This window comes from Phalacrocorax aristotelis, chromosome 1 (assembly GCF_949628215.1).
Source record: "Phalacrocorax aristotelis chromosome 1, bGulAri2.1, whole genome shotgun sequence".
NCBI classification, from domain to species: Eukaryota; Metazoa; Chordata; class Aves; order Suliformes; family Phalacrocoracidae; genus Phalacrocorax; species Phalacrocorax aristotelis.
Window position 1 is genome coordinate 57,564,214 of NC_134276.1, and position 18,509 is coordinate 57,582,722.

The following is an 18,509-nucleotide window of genomic DNA, read 5'->3' on the forward strand; positions in this document are numbered from 1 at the left end:
CAAGACGAAGGAGATAAACTGGTATATTTAGGCAGGCATACTGGCTTCAACCAGTTGCTTGTAAAGCCTTAATTCTTCAAATTTTTAAAAGTATCTGGAAAATCAAATCAAATAAAACAGAGATTCATGCAACACGTCTTTCTCTGACAAATTATTACTTTTCAGACAGAAGTAGTACTCTACGTTGAATCTGTCTGCACATGATAAATATTTGGTATCACTTCATAAATTAAGCAAAAAGAATTGTTATGATGCCACCATGTCAGGAGGCACTAACAATAAAAAGCGGACAAAGACAGCTTTGGAAGAACAGGATGACTGAGAGGAATGGAGTAACCATTAAGTTTCCGCAGGAGAAAGCACAAGCTTGTGCTCTGAAGGACTGAACATAACTTCTGTTACAAACTAAGTTTAAACAACCAGCATGACAAAGGAATAGACAGATCCCTGCTGATGACAGGACGAATCATCAGAAAGAAGGAAGATATGAACAGTTAAGTAAGAGTTCCCATGCATGCTGTCATCTTCATCTGGGGACAGAAATATTTACGCTCTGCGATAAGCCTGGACCGCAGTCTGAACAGGCTTGGTCCTTCTGCTCCTACTTTCTAAAAGAAGCTAAATAACATGATGGAAGCAGGTGTTCCTCAACCCCTCCTTTTGAAACAAGACCAGTATGCAATCAGGGGAAGAGACAGGAGGAGAAGTCAGGACAGAGACAGGCTCTTTAGCCCTGTGTGTTAACAATCTCCTTAAGAAAAGGAAGTTGTTCATCATTAATGCCCCACATCACAGCAGCACCAGCGCTTTCACCCCAGTGTTGATGCATGTATCTTTTTTTTGCTCTCTTCTCAGCAATGCCTCAAAGACCTGACCACTTTTACTTTCAAAAGAAAAAAAAATCAGGGCCACACATGAAAACACTCAGTAGGGAAGAGGCTTATATAGACAGCAGGATGTTCTCTCTGCAATGGTTAGAGATAGCGAAACAGAAACAAAAGGTTCGGTACTCCTTAGAATAATGTAAAGACAGCCTTTTTCCTTTCCTTATAGTCAAACTCAAGGTAAGATTTCCTGCAGAGCTACTAAGAAGCACAGAGAATCATAGCTTGCTCAGGAACTTTGAAAAAAAATTTTAAAGGTCTCAAAATGATTTGTAACTTCAGGTTATTCTTACTGTTATCCAAGAAGAATGCCTCGCCCTTGAACACCCCCGTCTTCTGCATTCATTTATGTCTGTCTTTATTATGTGCATTCCTTATAGCGACACCTCTTCCTACATTTACAATAGAAAACATTTCTCATTCTTAGATAGATACTATCAAACTATTATCTTTAACAGGTATTTCTTCAATATAAGCTTATCCCTAATAAGAAACTGCTGGCCATAATGTGGGTGTGACAATGTTCTAAAGTGAGACTACAAAGTAATCAGAAACAGACCTAATAGCTCCATCTTCAAATACCACAGTATGAAATCTCATGCAGCCATGTCCACTGATAGGGACTTGACCAGGTTCTCTCTAAGGTTCGTGGTAGATCTTGGAGTATAGTTTCTGGTGTGGCGGGCAGAAGCACCATCAGTAACCTCCAGAAGAATCTTGGGAAGAAGGTAGGAAGAAAATACAAAAGACTAAGAAAAGATCTGTGTACAGGATTACATGCTAACAGACTGCAGAGACTATATCGCATGCGAATCAGAGCCATCTACCGTTTAGGAAAGTGCCAAAGGAAGCAGCATTTCTGTCATTTTTTCAGGGCATAAATGGACCCTTCGTGGCACCTACTCTGAGAAAGTCGCCAGGCAAGTGCCAACTAATTCCATCACCCACCTCAGTGGATCAAACCCCATCATCTTTCAGGCACATTAGAAACCAAAGATGCAACAAGAATACCAAACTAGGGCTGCTGGATGACAACAGCTCAATCCTAATCTGGTTATATGAAAATGGGAACTACGATACTCCCCGTCACAAGGAACACTACAATAAGAAAGCACAAAATGGTGGTATAGCTATCCCACCGGCACCGCGGGTTGGGGAGCTAACACCAAGTTTCACAGCAACCCAATATCTGGTGTAACTTGAATTAGTTGACTGTGTAAAAAAAGCCAAACCCAAACAAAAAAAAACTATCTAAAGAGCAAGAATAAAAATGACCTAAATGAGAAGCAACAAAGCTGCTGAAAGGAACACTGGATAAGCCATTATCTTCAGTCTAAAGTCCTCCTGGGATTGTCCTGGAAGCGTATCTCACATTATGCAATTCCTGAGTGGCTTTGGATCATTTCTCCAAAAGAGAAACAGTTACAGATAGCAGTTAGATGTAACAAAAGGTTAAACCTTACAAGGTTAAGCTGGCTAATGAACTGAACTATGAGCAATGGCTCTTTTTATGAGACTCAAGGAACAACCAATGTAAAAACATGGCAGTGGACTGGTCCCCAAAAGTTTTCTCCTCTATAAACAGTAAAAATACGAGTTAATGCATAATGCTGTAGTCCGTGTGCAGAGAGCTTAGTATGTTCAACTTAATGTTTAAAAAAAAGCCTCAGTTACTACGGATTTTGTTCACCAAAGTGACTACAGAAAGATTTTCAGCTCCTCTGCTCGATTTCATACAACTTTCCAGAACGGTTCAACTGCTATAAAGTGATTCCATTCTTCGGGGTAAGAATGCCAGCTTCAGGACCAAGAAGATAAGATCAAATTAAACACCAGTCAGTCATCACATAAAACACGCAAGTAGTCTGACTTAGGGCAACCTTCTTTATGGCAAGCTCCTCCTCTCCCTCACAACAGCACCGACACCCCTGCAGCGTGCAGAGCGGCTGGTAGCTATGAGGAGCAAGGGAAATAATAAGGGTACATATGGGAGCTGGAAGATGTAGGAAGGAGGATGAAAGGTGCACTCCAAACTCCTTTCCTTCACTCAGCAGCAGCAAGGAACAGCCTAGCTGAGCTGGAGAAACACGTTGGGGAGCCCCTCAGCCCTGGGGAAAGTACAGTGCACACCTCTCACCCCGCTGTTGTATCCAACACCCCATGCTACCTCACCCATCCTTTTCCTCTTCCCACCCTCAAACCCTGTCTCCTTGTATTTGCTTCCAGTTGAACTGGAGAAGGGACACGGCTGCAGCAGTCGTTGAGGCAAGGAGATTAAGAGCCAGAAAAACAAAAAAAGAAATAATATCTCCAGAGCCGGCGGCAGCTCCCCATGGTTTCCTATCCCAGGTGCTTGATATGATGTGTGCTTGCCGCCAGGCTACAGGCAAGGATGCCAGGTATGGGGGTTGTGCATCAGAAGAGAGGAGGTTTTCCTTACATGCCAAAAATGCCTCCCTAACTGCTCAGTTAAGCAACCCACATCAGCATTTCCTGATGAGCGTCCTATCAGATTGCACAGCTGAAAAATACTCGGCTCTAGTTATAGCAGCACATTAAGGAAAAGGTAATAATGACTGTAATGCAAACTGAATTCAAAGAAGTTCCAAGTTATTATTTGTATTGTTATGCCTAGAGTTGATACAAACAAACATTTACCTTATTATAATATATATTGCAGCACACATTAATCAAGATCAATTAAATGGATAGTGTAAGTCGAGCACACACACATGAGATGCCAAAATAGGGAGGATGAGTAAGATGGTATTAAATCTCCACAGCTATGATTAATCGCAGTTAATCTATCAGAGCTCAGCCAAAAATAAACTAATAGTAAAAAATGAGGGGGGAAAAAAAAAGAAAAAAGAAAAAGAAAAAGAAAAGAGAACCTCTGGGAAGGGAATGCACTTCTGTAAAGGTTTTAGAAATACACTGTCAGCTGAACTGCAAAGCTACCCTAGTGGCACCACTTCCCCCAAGACGTTGTTATAAAAATGAGTCACGCCCAGATGACATACAAAATCCTTAATGCATCTGTTTGAGGGACTTGCTGTGTTATTGTCCTCTTTGGACTTTGAGTTCTCCCTCAAGCCATAGTTTGTTGGAACTATATATTCAGCTCAGACTAATTGATGCAGTACGTTTGCAGTATTGTTTCCAAAATATTTCCACCAGCATTTCAAATGTTTCAAAAATTAACAGTGGGGGCACTTAGCTGTTGGAACAATTTAACAAGGGTTGTCATTGAATTTTTTTTCTATTGAGGTTGGATGTTTTTCTAGAAGTACACTCTAGTTCAAACAGGAATGAATTCAGGGAAGTTCTACTGGCCTGAGTTATACAAGACAAAATAACAAATCATAAATGAGTCCCTCCTGTAGCTTTAAACATCTCCAAATCTGTTTTGCAAGTCCTGTGGTGTTTAGGATAGCTTACCTCCCCCACCATTTTATCTGTAACTGTAAATGTGCCGTCTGGAGGGACAGCATCTCAAGCAGAAGTATCCGATTTTGCTTATAGCCATTTTTCACCTTTCTAGTTTTGGGGTTTTTGGGGGGATAGGGGGTTGGATTAATGAATTAATTAGTATTTCCAAGAGAAAATTCTAACAGAAATCAATATACTCAACTTGTTTCATGGCTATTGTGATGTTACTGATGTGTATTTCCAAGGAGGTTCTTGTCTTCTTGCCTATGGCTGCTGGAGAAATAAACTTTGAATATTGATTTCCCTACTCTCTGGAATGCAGTGAAATTAGGGATGTTTTGAGCGCGTACTTTGTATCAACTGCTCTGTAGCCAAAGCTCAACTGCCCCAGTTTGGATAGACAATTATGATGCTATCATTAAAAACATAAAATAGCAATACAAACTACAAGAAATAGAAAGCATTTAAGTTCATCTGTACAGTACAGATGATCATAGTAGAAGAAAAAACAGCTCATCTTAACATGACAGATTTTGTTTTTACCTTGGGTCCACATTTGCTGTTGCTTCATCGATGATAAGGATCCGGTTTTTTTTTAGAACCGCTCTGGCAAGACACACCAGCTGTCTCTGACCAACACTAAAATTAGACCCAGATTCTGCCAGCTGCGTCTCCATTTTATTAGGTAGATCTTCCACAACCTCCTTCAGTTGCACCTGTTGACATGTCAACATACTGTAGGATGAGTAACTCTCTTTTAAATCAGCTATTGTGCGTCTGATGACACAATAAGTATGCAAGGTTTACCTTTTATATTCTGACACAAAATGGGTAAGTGCCAAGTTGGATTACAGTGTGTCAGTTATTAGAATTCTAAAAACATTAAAGCACATTGTTAAGAATCTATTAATGTTCATTAAAACTAAGATATGAATCAAAATATAACTAAAGCATCATCCCAAAGGATAATTTTTTCATAAAAGGCTTATATAACTATATACATGTCTACACACAGAGGCACAAACACACACATATACAAACACGCACACAACGGTCTAGCTTTCTCCATCAAACCCTTATCAAACCTGATGAAAACATCTAAAACCTAACGCACATAAGCACTGTAGTGTTATTTGGCTTGTAAATATCAGATGTACATTATTAGATTTAATAAGTCACCTCCTCCAAGGCATTCCACAGCTCTTCATCGGTGTATTCATTGAAAGGATCCAAGTTTTTCCTCATAGTTCCAGTGAATAAAACAGGCTCCTAAAACCCAGTAAAATTAGCATTCCATTATAAACACAAGTTTTATATTACAAAAGGTAATTTAACAATAACCAGAACTAACATATATCAACAATAGCACAGAAATAGCCAACAACAAGCTATCTTTTATGAAATGCAAAGGAGTATTTCACAATGGCATGCTTAAAGGTGGGGGGGGCGGGTGGGGAAGGCAAGTGTTCAACCAGTTTGTATGAAGACAGTTTGCCAAACAGGACAGGTCTGTTTGCAAATTGCTGTACACAGTTATGTCAGTACTCAAACGGGAATTTACATGCCACTGTTTTGATGCCACAAGCTATATATATACTTACATAAAATCATTGCTGTCCTGGTATTGTTAATGAAAACCAGCAACTACCACCGTCAATGAGCTCACACTCCTAAATTATGTTTGGGCAGTTTTCAAAATTTGTTTTTTGAAGTAGATAAACCAGACAGGAATCAAAGAGCTCACAATGCCTTCCTGGTTTTCCTTGTCTATTTGGTTCCTTTTTTTTTTTTTTTTCTTTCCCCATTTGATACCATAAAAGCCCTTCTATTTTACCACCAGCGCCTAAGAGGAACAGCTTTCACCATTTCAACACAATGTTTCATAGAATCATAGAATGGTTTGGGTTGGAAGGGACCTTTAAAGGTCATCTAGCCCAACCCTCCTGCAGTGAGATGGGACATCTTCAACTAGATCATATTGCTCAGAGCCCCGTCCAACCTGACCATGAACGTTTCTAGGGATGGGGCATCTACCAACCTCTCTGGGCAACCTGTTCCACTGTTTCACCATCCTCATCGTAAAAAAAAAATCATCTTTTCCTTATATCCAGTCTAAGGATAATTTAAACCGATACACACAGAAGTTAATCTATACTGCCACAGCATCAAAGCAAACTTACTTAGAACTGGAACACTGTGGGCAAAGCTCTAACTCAAAACACACCAGGGAGTCAAATCAGTACCTTCTGCCATCCAGGTACCAATGTGGGTTTACCTGTGGTCGGAGCAAGTTTTGTTCTACTTCAGTTCCCTCTCGGACCAATAACAGATCATTAATCAAACTGGCAGAAATCAATTCACGCTGGAAAATATAGTGTTTGAAAAGTGGGAAGACAACTTTTGGTCCAGAACTCCTTAAGCAACAGATCCATACTCACTGATGTGAGTTGCCAGACCCGAGAGTCATGCACTGACATGACTTTAGGGCTAAACAACTCTTAATACCACACATAAAGACAACAGGTCAAAAGCTGTAACAGTGCTAATCATAAATGGAGACCATTCATCATGTTGTCAGTCGTCTTTAAATTGGAGAAATATTATGCAAAATGTTTTCTTTTTTTCTCCCCTAGGAAATAAAGTCTAGCTTACATTGGATACCTTCAGCTTACTCTGAGATTAACCTCTGTCATGACTTTTGCCCCATCTTACCCTAGTGATGCCCACTCCAAAGGGCTGCAGCAGATCAGAACAGGATTTCGACCTTAACCTTTTTATTGTGTCTTCATTTTTAAACCACTTGGAGTGGTACAGGAGGACTAACAAAGACAGAACATGCCACAGTGTAAAAGCCCGTATGCATTTCTTAACATGTCAATTATTTGACAGTATCTGTTGCATCAGCAACATTTCAATAAAAACCTGTTGAATGAACAAAAGGATTTAAAAAACCCATTAACAGGTTAAAGAACATTTTTCTTCAAAAAACACCTAAAAAGTAATTTGTTTAACAATACGTATTTTAATACGCCATTTGGTGTGTTTTGAAGGTATTATTACGTTTATTTTCCTTTTCAATCCACTTTTATAGGTTGGCTAAATAAGAGGCTGAATTTATAAAGTGTTCATAACTATTACAGAAGTCCTAACAGCAGACATGTACTGCAACAGAAGATAAGGATATTTTTTAATTATCATTTCTGACACAGATTATTATTTAAAATAGTCTGGTTTATGAGAGGAAAGTAATAAGACAAACCTGTAAATAATTGTTGTAAAAATGCTTGCAGTCAGGGAGGCAGACAACATTTGCATAGAAAAGATTTACAAACACAACCTTCACACAGCTCCATCCAAGCAAGCAATTAGAAGCCAAAGCACATTAGAAGCCTAAGCGCATTTTTATTTCTCCAGGTAGGTATTTAAACTTACACGTAAGAAAACTTCAGTCTTTCTCATCACTCTCTAGGAATGGTTCTGTTTAGCATGTTTTGTGTTACAGTTTAAATAAGCACCTCTCCCTCTGGTTTCTTAGCTTCCCACATAATTATGAAGATATTTGCTGCAAAATAACTACCTGATGTTACATTGCTATTCCTATTATTGACACTACTATTAATGCAGTACAAGACAATGCCTATCACTCAGTTTTCTATAGTATAAACCTTATTCCAAACCCTCCTCCCTCCTCTTCTTACTAGCACCACTTCACAGTTTTGCATATTTTTAGTGGAAACAGGTCTTCCCTTTTGTGGAAAAGGAATGCTACCTGCTAGCCTCTGGACATTTAAAACCCTCTGGGGCCATGATAAAAACCCTATCTCATAAACTTGACAGAAGTCACAGAATTCAACTGGATTAAAATAATTTTACAACCATGTCAATAGACCAATGTATGAAAAAAATGCAGTGAACTTTGAGCATATGCATCACTCAACATGTAGAAACTATATTTGACCAGCAATGCTCCTGTCTCAGTACTCTATTTTATTCAACTGGGTTGAACTCTTCCAAACATAGAAATCACCCACAATAGTTACAGGCAAGGATTTCAAAAAGCTGTAGACCTTGAATGAACTGATGATCATCTACTTTCAGGAGAAAAGAATGCTGCACACAAACAAAAAAACCCCAACATAAAACCACATAAAGCCCTCTTTACATACAGAAGATGACTAGTTCCAGTGAGTACCTCTGCTGTGCAATAACAAAGCCTTCAGCATGGAGAAACAAAAGCTGTCCTGCATTAGGCAACAATCCAATTGCTGGGGGAGTACCTTTTTTTTTTTTTTCCTCCCTCCCCTCTTCTCCTGATACTAGCATACCTGTTTCTTTTCTCTGACTCCTATTCTTGGAAAAGGAAAAAAAAAAGCGGGTAATCAAGAGAGGCTTAGAACCACTGTTCATTACCATTTTTATCAGATTCTCAGTTTAAGCACCACACTCTGAAAACCATCAACAGGCTAGCAAACATTCAGATACAAAGATGGTGTAAGGACTCTAAATACAGCTTCTGTAATAAAATACAGAGATTTGAGAATTAATGCTAAACATGGCAAACAAATTTCTCTGGTTTCCAGCCTACTGTTCTGTGCTAGACCCTCTCCAGTGGAAAGCAAATGATCACGGAAGAGATCAGAGCTCTCATGAAACATGGTGACCTGCACAGGCTCTGCCTTCAGGAAGTTCTGAGGTTATACATAACCCTTCTCTGATTCAATGTCTCATTTGAAAGTACAACCATAGAAAAGAAGACCTGTGACCTACTGGACTTCTTGCAACATCCTTTCTTCCACTCCAGCATGAGAGATGTCTTACGTTTTTTTCCAGCACTGCAGCCTTTCCTGCGTTCGGCTTCTAAAGCTCATCAAGGTTTCGTTTATGGATCATAATGACCCACTCTTTTGTCCATTCCTCTGTTCTCCCTGTCGAGTGGAAAGGCTGGTAGCTCACATCTAGTTGGCACGTTTGCCTTCCAGATCTAGCCTCAGACAGTTTGTACAGGGATGACTAGAGAAGTGAAAGTGGTCCCTCAAAGTCCCTTACTAAGGAAGCTTCAGGCAATGCATCAGGCAGGAATTGATGCCGAAGGATCAAGGGACTTCAGAGAACTGCCGGAGCTCAGTATATTCCTGTCAGATTTTCTCTGCTCTTTCCCAGAGTACAGGAGGACAGCATGCTGCTAACACCCGCTCACAAGTATTCCAGAGGAACAGACCGGACACAAAACTAGGAAGAAAACGCTCCAGTCCCCCAAGCTGATTCTGTTTATCTTAAAATAATCAAGTCCTTACTCAAGCAAGAATAACGCCTCACTGAAGTTTCTATGTTTACTGCATACAGGGGTGCAGGGGGAACATATCCCATCAAAGCATTTTAAATACTACAGCGTTATATTGAAAACATTTATAGCAGGGCAAGTCACTCTCTTACCTGAGGTATAATTGAAATTTTCTTCCGCAAGTCATGGAGTCCTAGCTCTGATGTCAAGTACTTATCAATCCAAATCCTTCCTTCAGGTTCCGCCAAGCGAAAGAGGGCTGCTATCAGAGAGCTTTTCCCAGCTCCGGTTCTTCCCACTATTCCAACCTACAGAGCAAGCCAAGCTTGTACAATTAAACCATGAGCTTTTCAGGATAAATTAATATGTCAAGCAACAGTTTTACAACATCACAGGATTTATAGCAGAACAAGCACTAAATAAAACTTCTTTATAATTAATATTTTTTTGAGAGGAAAACATCTCCCCCCAAATCAGTTTGGATTCAGGTGACGTGGATATCCAACAATTTCTTGGATCAAATTCAAAGGTGAAAGATTTTCCATGAAAGATAAAGTGACTTGGTGTGTAGAGTAATGTGATTCAAGGCTGCTAGTTTTTATGCTAAACCTGGTTTGCTGGGTGATGTTAGGCAAATAATTTCAGGCATGCACCTACTTCTCAATCCAAACAGGGACTCCCATAAAGCACTTTGGGAACAATGTATGAGCAGTATTCCCATTTTAAATAACTGAGACTGATTTTGGTTAGCATAGTTAAGGTGAAGTACTTCAAAGCAGTCAAAGTAGCCAAAACCAAAAATAGCAGGAGGATTATAAACTGTATTGATGCTTCAGACAGCTTCAATGGAGAGGACATAAGTTATTGAAACTACAAGGCCATGTGAGCAAGCTGCAATTCCTTTCCAAACAGGAGAAACAATGAATAATAAAATCACAGTGACTCAAGCTTCTATGTATTCCCAAAGGAAAATCAAAAGCTGTATGCAATGTGAAAAAATAATGCTTTGAGAAAAAAGAGGTAAAGAAAACACAAAATATGGGATTGCTAACTTTAACGACAAGGGGTTAAAACCTACAAATACCTCATATGAAATCAACACTTGGGAGAAAATAGGTCCATTAATAAATGAGAGGAAACATATAATTAGTGGTGATTAAATACTAGTTGAACTGCAAACTCTTTTTTGTAAATATGTTGTCTTCAGGTAAAGGATTCTTAGAAAAAACAATGTACAGTAATCAATTGTATCAGAGAAGGTGATGGGAGTAACCCTCTATACAGATCTGATCTGGCAGATTTGTTATTTCCTGCACTTAGTTCTAATTGCTACATTTCCAGAAAGAAATCAACACACTGGAAAGAGTTCAGAGAAGTGCAACATAAAATTAATATGGGTTCGAGATACTGATTTGACAAGGAAGGATTTATGAGGATTGAACATGTACAATATAGCCTGGTGAAGTGATTGGGGTGCAGAAGGGAGGAAGAAACATGAAAACCTTCACGAGTATACGTACAGACACCAGAGGGCAATTACCCACTGCCTGAGACTCGGATGTATGCAGTAATGACTGCTGGAATGAAATTAAGCACAGGAAACATTACATCGAAGAGCAAGGAGAACCCTTCTAACAGTCAGAGACACTAAGCTCAGACAAAGCAGCAGTGCCCACATTTGATCGAAAATACACAAAACACTAAAAAAGTACACTGCAAGGAGCAGTATAATCTCTATAAACTTATGCTGCATAATCTAAAAGGTATATTCTACTTCTATTTTCCGATTCAACAATTTCATCCAACAATTCATTATTGTACTATTGTATATAAACTAATCAACATTTATACAGTGCTTATTATTAACGATACTGCCTAATTTAAGCAAATCTGTTACAATAAATGATAAAATGTCTAGTATTCTAAATTATATCAGTGAAACAAAGGAAAAACAGTTCTGAAGAGTTACACTACAGCTCAGAAAGAAAATGCTGAATGGAGAACACAGACACCCAGAGTTGTGAAAACAAAAGTTCAATTGTTTCTCTGTAAATGTCAGTGATATAAAGTATTGTATTAAGGATATAAAGAAAAAAACATTAAAAATACATTGATACTTAAAATAAAAATGCAGCTGCTCTGCATATTGTCAAAATCCCACTTTCAGTTTGGCAACAAATGAAAGGACTATGCTCTTCAGTATTCAGAGGAATCTATTTGTATTTTTGGTCCAGTTGACTACAGGCTGCTGAAAATTGACATGAATTTGAAACAGCTCTCAGTATACACATTTAATTTTTTTTCAATACATTGTATTCTTCAGAAGCCCATGCTCATAGCCAGTGCACATACAGCGACGGTCTACAAATGGAAGTCCCAGCCACCTAACAGGAATCACATGGCCAGGATTTTGTTGCCCGATGTAAGCCGTGTGCAGACACAGGAGTACACCTGCTACACTGGGCTCATCATTACTCAAGCGTCACTCGTACTTCAAAGTAGAGCTGCACAAAAAATCAGAGTGAGATTTACAGCATGTCAGCTACTCCACTGAAACTGACCGTGTCTTTGTCATCCCTCAGGCAACCTCCCTTTCCTGCTACGCTGTGAGAGTATTTACGTGAACAGCTGCCGTGCCGTAAATCTAGACCCTCGCCCTCCTAACTTTTTCATGTAGCCATACCCTCAGATTTAGGATCTGTCAGGACAAGGTGCATTAAACAATATATTAGTCAATAAGCATTCATAAGCACCCTAAAACAAAGACAGCGATGTTTAAAACCCAAGGCTGTGCATGCTAACCTTACCCTGCTGCAGCTATAGTAACTGAAGAGGTTAAACTCGGCCAGCTGCTGGCAGAGCTCCTTATGTGAGCACTCCCTGGTCTGGCTCTGGTGGACTACGCTACGCTAGCAAAGATTCTTTAAAACAGAGGGTCCTTCCTATCCTGCTTTGACTGTAGGAAAATTATGAATACTGAGACAGGCAGATCAAAAAGAGACCCTAACCAACGAGTGACCTGCTAGTAATCGCCTCCTCCATTCTTACTGTACCTACAGCTTCCCAAACTGGGCGCTGGGGTGGCTACAAGAAAAACTACAAGCACAGCAGAGGTTTAAACTCATTCATCCTGCCAGTGGCACCAGAAGCCTGTATGAGCCAGGGATCTGAACAGACATAGGAACTCTCACTGACAGCCGCGTGGGCAGAATGCCTAGTGGATCTGGAAACCTGGTTCTGAAGAGATACTTCTCCATAATTAAAACCAATATAAGGAGCACAGATGCTTGGGACATTTATTTCACACAGTGGCAGTCTACTGCAGTATTGTGCAAAACATAGTAGAAAACAAACACAAAGTTCTTGGCAATAGTTTCAAGCTGGGCAAATTCATTTCAGGATGACAAAACCACAGCATAACCACTCAGCGAAAATAAATACCCCCATTCATCCCTCCCCTTCCTGCCCCCATCAAGGATTGAGTCATACCCTGCTAATATCTCTTGTTTCCGTTTTTTATTCTATATTATTTCTGTCTCTCACTAAGAAATGTACATCTGGTCTGCTGTTACACTGGAGTGATATATAACAGTTAAAGAGATGGTCCATAGGCTAGAAAAGGAGAGAGTAGATACATATCCCTTTTGCTCTTCTTCTTAAACACCATTTTTAACTCACCCATATCTAATTCCATGAGATCATCTCTATGCAGCAAAGTTGGGTTGAATTCTGGTAACATGCATGCTATTAAAATGGTCCACTTGAGCAACGGAACAGGTTTGGGACCGAATGGAAAAGCATGTTAGAAATGAGGCCAGGGCAATGATTGTAGAGAGTTGAACCAGCCTCCTAGGGAAGATATCCTAATCAAAAAAGTACATGTGCATTTGAAAGGTAGCAAAGCACGAATTAACACTGCAGGGCTCTAATTTAATTTTGTCTGTGGGGGAGACCTTCCCCGCAGCACTCTTTCAATTGGGATGGTGTCAAAATCTGTGAGGAAGAGTCAAATTTGCCGAGGAGGAAGAGTTTTATTTCTATGTTTCTTTTGGCTACCAATCTAATTAATGGCAGCAGTTAATTGGATTGTTAGCCGAAAGGAACAGAAATAAAATCCCCAATTCTGAACTTATGCAACTGATTTGTAGTTCTTTCTTCTCCCATTCAGGGCTCTGTGGAAGAGCGTGTACATTCCTCATTTTCAGTTGTCTCTGCTCACCTTGTGTGTTGACACCCTTCGTTACATTTATGTTCCCTCTACTGAATCCCCAGTTTCCTAATGTGGCTCCCTTTCCTTTGAATTTGAACAAACGTTTTGGGCCTAGTCGGTATTTTGAATGTCTGCCACCTTCTGATGAAACCCAAATTTTATCAGAAAATTATCAAATATATTTAACCCTTTGTTTTGACAGACAGAAATGGCATGTTCCCAGGCTCATTTATGCTACATTTACAGGAAATAAGCAGGCTCCAACTTTTGCTATTAAATATGACTAAGGCTTATTTTTTAAAAGAACGCTTACTAATTTCCTAAAATCCATATATTGTACAACGAATTTTTATCACACAGCTTCTTGTCAACTTATCATCTCTGCTTAATTTCTGTGAATGGCCAAAGACAATCATATACATACCTTTTCTTTTGGTTTAATTAAAACAGACAAATGTCTTAACACCAAAGGTCCATCTAGACTGTAAGTGAAGTTAACGTTTTCAAATGCTATCATTCCTTGGCTTGGCCATTCAGGTGGCGGATGCTTGTTGGTCTCCCAGGCAGCTTCTTTTTCAAGTTCTGTGTATTCCATTACTCTTTCTACTGATATCATCTAAGGGGAAGAAAGAAGACACATATACATAAATTTCAGCTCACTGTGTGTATTGCAAATATTGCATGCTTATATATGTGCGTGTGCATGCGTATTTTTGCTATAAAGATTAAAAGCAAATTATTTTAGTTTTGCTTTTAAGCACATATAAGAGTATTTGGTACTATCCCATGCTTACTTTATACAATTGCAAAAGTGGAAAGAATGCATCTCGTGTCCTACTACAGACCCAAACCTATCATGATATATAAATCCATACATAAGCATTCATTTCTCATCAGTGGGATTAATAACAAATCTAAGTATGTGCATAAGTATTAAGAAATTTAAGCTATGAGAGTTGCCTGTCAGACTTGGCTAAGATGACAATTTCATTGTGTGCTGAGAAGACAAAGCTAGAAATGAGACTGCCATATGAGCTACAGGCAGACCCACGATAGCTACTAGCATCAATTTACTCGCTTTATCATCCCTTTTTTTGTCCTCATCATTACCATGGCGCTCACCCCCAGCAAATCTTTTAAATATGTTTGTCACAAGCAACTCCACAATCCAAGATAGCTGTCACCATGTTATTAGTGGCTTATATGCAACAAAACTTGTTTTCCTATGTATTTTATGCCAGATGTGAAAGAAACTGCAACATTTGCTGATGCCTCTAATCTTACGGGAAGGAAGAGAATCAGAAGTTGAGCTATCTAGACACGTTCTTCCCCTTGGACAAATAACAGAAGTTCTCTTTAGGCTCTGGTGTGCATCCTCACCCATACATCTTCTCAATACAATTGATTTTATTTAACTGTATCTGTTCATACATGGATTCTGAAAAAAACCCACCCCATCATAAAGATATCCAGTAGGCTCATCTTGCCCAGAGTGGCTTTAAGGGCAGAGGTCACCAGGCAGCAAGTTCTCTGACCTCATTGCCACCTACCCTTTCTACATTACAAAAGACACTTCAAGGAAAAACGTATAGGGAAAGAGTGACAAAGTAGAATAGAAAGGAAGTATTCTTGCCTCCCCCAAATGTAGTCAGCCATTAATAACAAGGGATTTTTGGTGGATGTTCGCCTGTCAAAGAAGTCAGTGCTAATCATAGCTCCATAAAATGATGAACATTCCACATTATGCCAGCTCAGCGAATGGCAAGCCGTCCTCTTCCAAAGTATTTCTGAATCACAGTCTCCAAGAGAGTAGCTCACTACATAAGAGAGTCCCACAGACTAACAATTCCAAAACTTCCCAACTGGTATGAAAAAACCTGAAAGCTTTTCGCCGATTTCTCACCGAAGTCTGTCACCCCTAGTTTACTCATGCCTGAAAAATGCTCTGAAGCAGCAATGTGTTCGACAGAAAAAACCCCAATCTAACATTATTTTTATCTGCTATTAAACATGGTTTTGTAACTTCTGCAAAAGGACTGCATGTATTTCCTAGACTATGGTTAGCAAATCATAATTACAAGTAACCTTCAGTTGTCAACACAGCACAACCCCCACCATGTTTATGCTCAGTATATTCTTTTTTATAGCCTTTTTTTATATTAACTTAAAAAAGTAAATAGTCAAACTAGAACATCCTAGTAAATACTGTATATTGGTGGAATTTACTTTATATATTTTGGAAAACACACAATCCTGTCAGTGGAATATAAACAAATACTTTCAAGTATTTGTTAATTTACACCGAATTTTGAACATAAAAGCCTTTACAGCAAATTAACAGGACCCTAAAAAATGCCATGAGGGATATAAAAAAAAATTTAAAATTTAATAATAAATAACAATAAATTAAAAATCCCAAATCTAAAAAAGTCATTTAAACAAATCTTATAAAGAGGGATTAACTTCTTGTAGTTTTAGTGCGTTGCAATGCAGTTGACTGCACTGTAACTAGACAGTCTCCCATATGCTGTAAAGGGAGATTATAAAGCCTCCCTTTACTATGATTGGAGAGGGACAGTCACGGGGCACAATTCATCTCAACACACATTCAAAACCAATCAGACAAATTATACCCCAAAAGAGGCTATTCTTCTTAACAGACTGTAAGTGGTGCCTCAATCGTTTGCTAAGGTATTAATGTCCTAAGTTAATTAAGAAGAATCCCATCCTTAAGGCCTCATGTCACAACCACGAAAAGGAACCAAGAGGTGAAAAGGAAGAAATAAACGTTACCAGGTTTTCAACTTCAGCACTTTGTCTAACACCCCACTGGAATGTTCCCATGAGGGTGATTGCGTAGGACAGCGCCAAACCAACCTGCCCCGCATTCAAAGCTGCAGAACAAAGGAAAAAGAGAATCAAATAGGTACACTGGTAATTACACAGAATTCTAGTTAACTTCCCTTTCATGAGGTTACTTACATGATGGAAGCATCACAGCCAGAATTGTGTTTGGTTACACTGTACTTGCCATCTGTGCAATGAGTAGCTCCAGGCAGAACAGCTACTTGCTGCATATTTTTTTTTTGGGTCGTTTTGGAAATTGTTGGTATATTTGAAAAGATAATTCCAATTCTCCTTGGCCTGGCATTTTATCTAAAAACTGAGGTTCAGCCTCAAGACTTGTTAGGGTCATCCCTATCTGGCTGAGCATTAGTAACTTCTCATTTTTTTTAAAGAGAATTACATCAGCCCCTAAACCTAAGCAAAAAAAACGAGTGTAAAATGATTTCAAAGTAAGTTACGAACATTTACATCGACTTTGTACCCTTGTAAGTGATCACAGAATATTACTTCCCCTGTTTATATAAGCATGTATCATGTTCAGTGGGTCTACTCTCACAAAACAAATTAATTCTGTCTGCCCCAATGTGAAGCATGATGGTCCTCTGACTTACTTGAACTTTATCCTAGCTTAGCTCTATTGGCTTCAAGAGAGCTACTCCTTATCCAGAGGCAAGGAAAGATTCAGGACTATTGTTTTGACTTGTCTTTTTGCATTCTACTAACATCAAACCTAGCTCAACATTTTCAGTGTTGAGCTGCACAGAGTGTTCAAATTTTAAAACACACATGCATATACAGAACTTATCCGAAGGAAAAAGAAAAGAAACAAAAACAGCAAATTAGCACTAATTTTCATGTCCAAGATAATTACTTCTTCCTTCATATTTTAGATGACTATCTCCGTCTAGTACATCTAACCCAATTACATCCTGGATGATGCATATACTAATGACAGTTCATGAGTGACAGTGAATATAACATGTATTATTACGAGGCGATTTTCTTTCTGGAACTGGCCTATCCTGCTGATCCAAGATATCAGAAGAGTATCCCTAGGAATTTTAGCTTGCCTTTTGGCCTACTGTGCCATGTGTAGAAAGGAAAAAAAGTTGTTAAGAAGCGCCTCTGTAGGTGTTTCAGTATGAAAAGCACAGCCCTGTAGGCCCAAAAAAGAAAGGTAAAGGTGGGGAAAAAGATTTATTTGTTGTTGTTGCTCTGAAAGCCAGAATCTCAAAAGTGAAGACTACAGATCCGTAAGTCTGTTTACACATTTGGGGATGATGGCAGATGCACACCTAAGCCCGGAAGATGTCTGAACTGCCTCCAGTATTTGCAGGAAAGCAGATAGAGCCCCAGTGCCCTAGACTGAGGAAGAGATCATGATCTAGAAAGAAACATTTAACTTAATTACAGTCCTTAAACAATTAGAAACAGCAAACTACGAAAAAGAATTAGACATTACTATACATGGTAATTACTCGGTGAACTTTTTCTAACATCTGTACTTACTCTTGGCAAGAAGCAGGGAACCAAAAGCAACTACTATAACAAAAATGGCACAGATGGCATCCAGGCGCACAGCAAACCACCTCGATGTCGTCAGAAATAGAAACCAGGCCTCTAAAGTGTATTTTACAAAGACATAAGAATAGGGAATTATTAGAAAACTAAGCTGTAGAATTATTATTAAATTAATTTGTGTTGATATTTTAAGTTGCTAAAAAACCACCCCATTGCCATCTTCAAGTGCACATCTGTACGGACTGATAATGATGACAATACTGTCCAGTTTTCCTGAAACGGTCTACCCTAGTTTTCACACTAATAGCAACCATAGCTCACATAACAAACAGTAATA

The 18,509-nt window shown here is 39.0% G+C and overlaps 1 protein-coding gene across 1 annotated transcript in view; it reads right to left on the reverse strand.

Annotated features, from left to right (window-relative positions):
* The window catches only part of ABCC4 (ATP binding cassette subfamily C member 4 (PEL blood group)), a 153,337-nt gene that overhangs the window by 23,732 nt on the left and 111,096 nt on the right, over positions 1-18,509 (reverse strand). Inside the window, exons 23-28 of the mRNA XM_075089741.1 lie at positions 18,161-18,271; positions 16,598-16,698; positions 14,229-14,420; positions 9,747-9,902; positions 5,493-5,582; positions 4,857-5,029 (exon numbers count right to left, since the gene is read on the reverse strand). Of these exons, the coding sequence (XP_074945842.1) occupies positions 4,857-5,029; positions 5,493-5,582; positions 9,747-9,902; positions 14,229-14,420; positions 16,598-16,698; positions 18,161-18,271 (823 nt within the window). The remainder of the gene's footprint in view (positions 1-4,856; positions 5,030-5,492; positions 5,583-9,746; positions 9,903-14,228; positions 14,421-16,597; positions 16,699-18,160; positions 18,272-18,509) is intronic.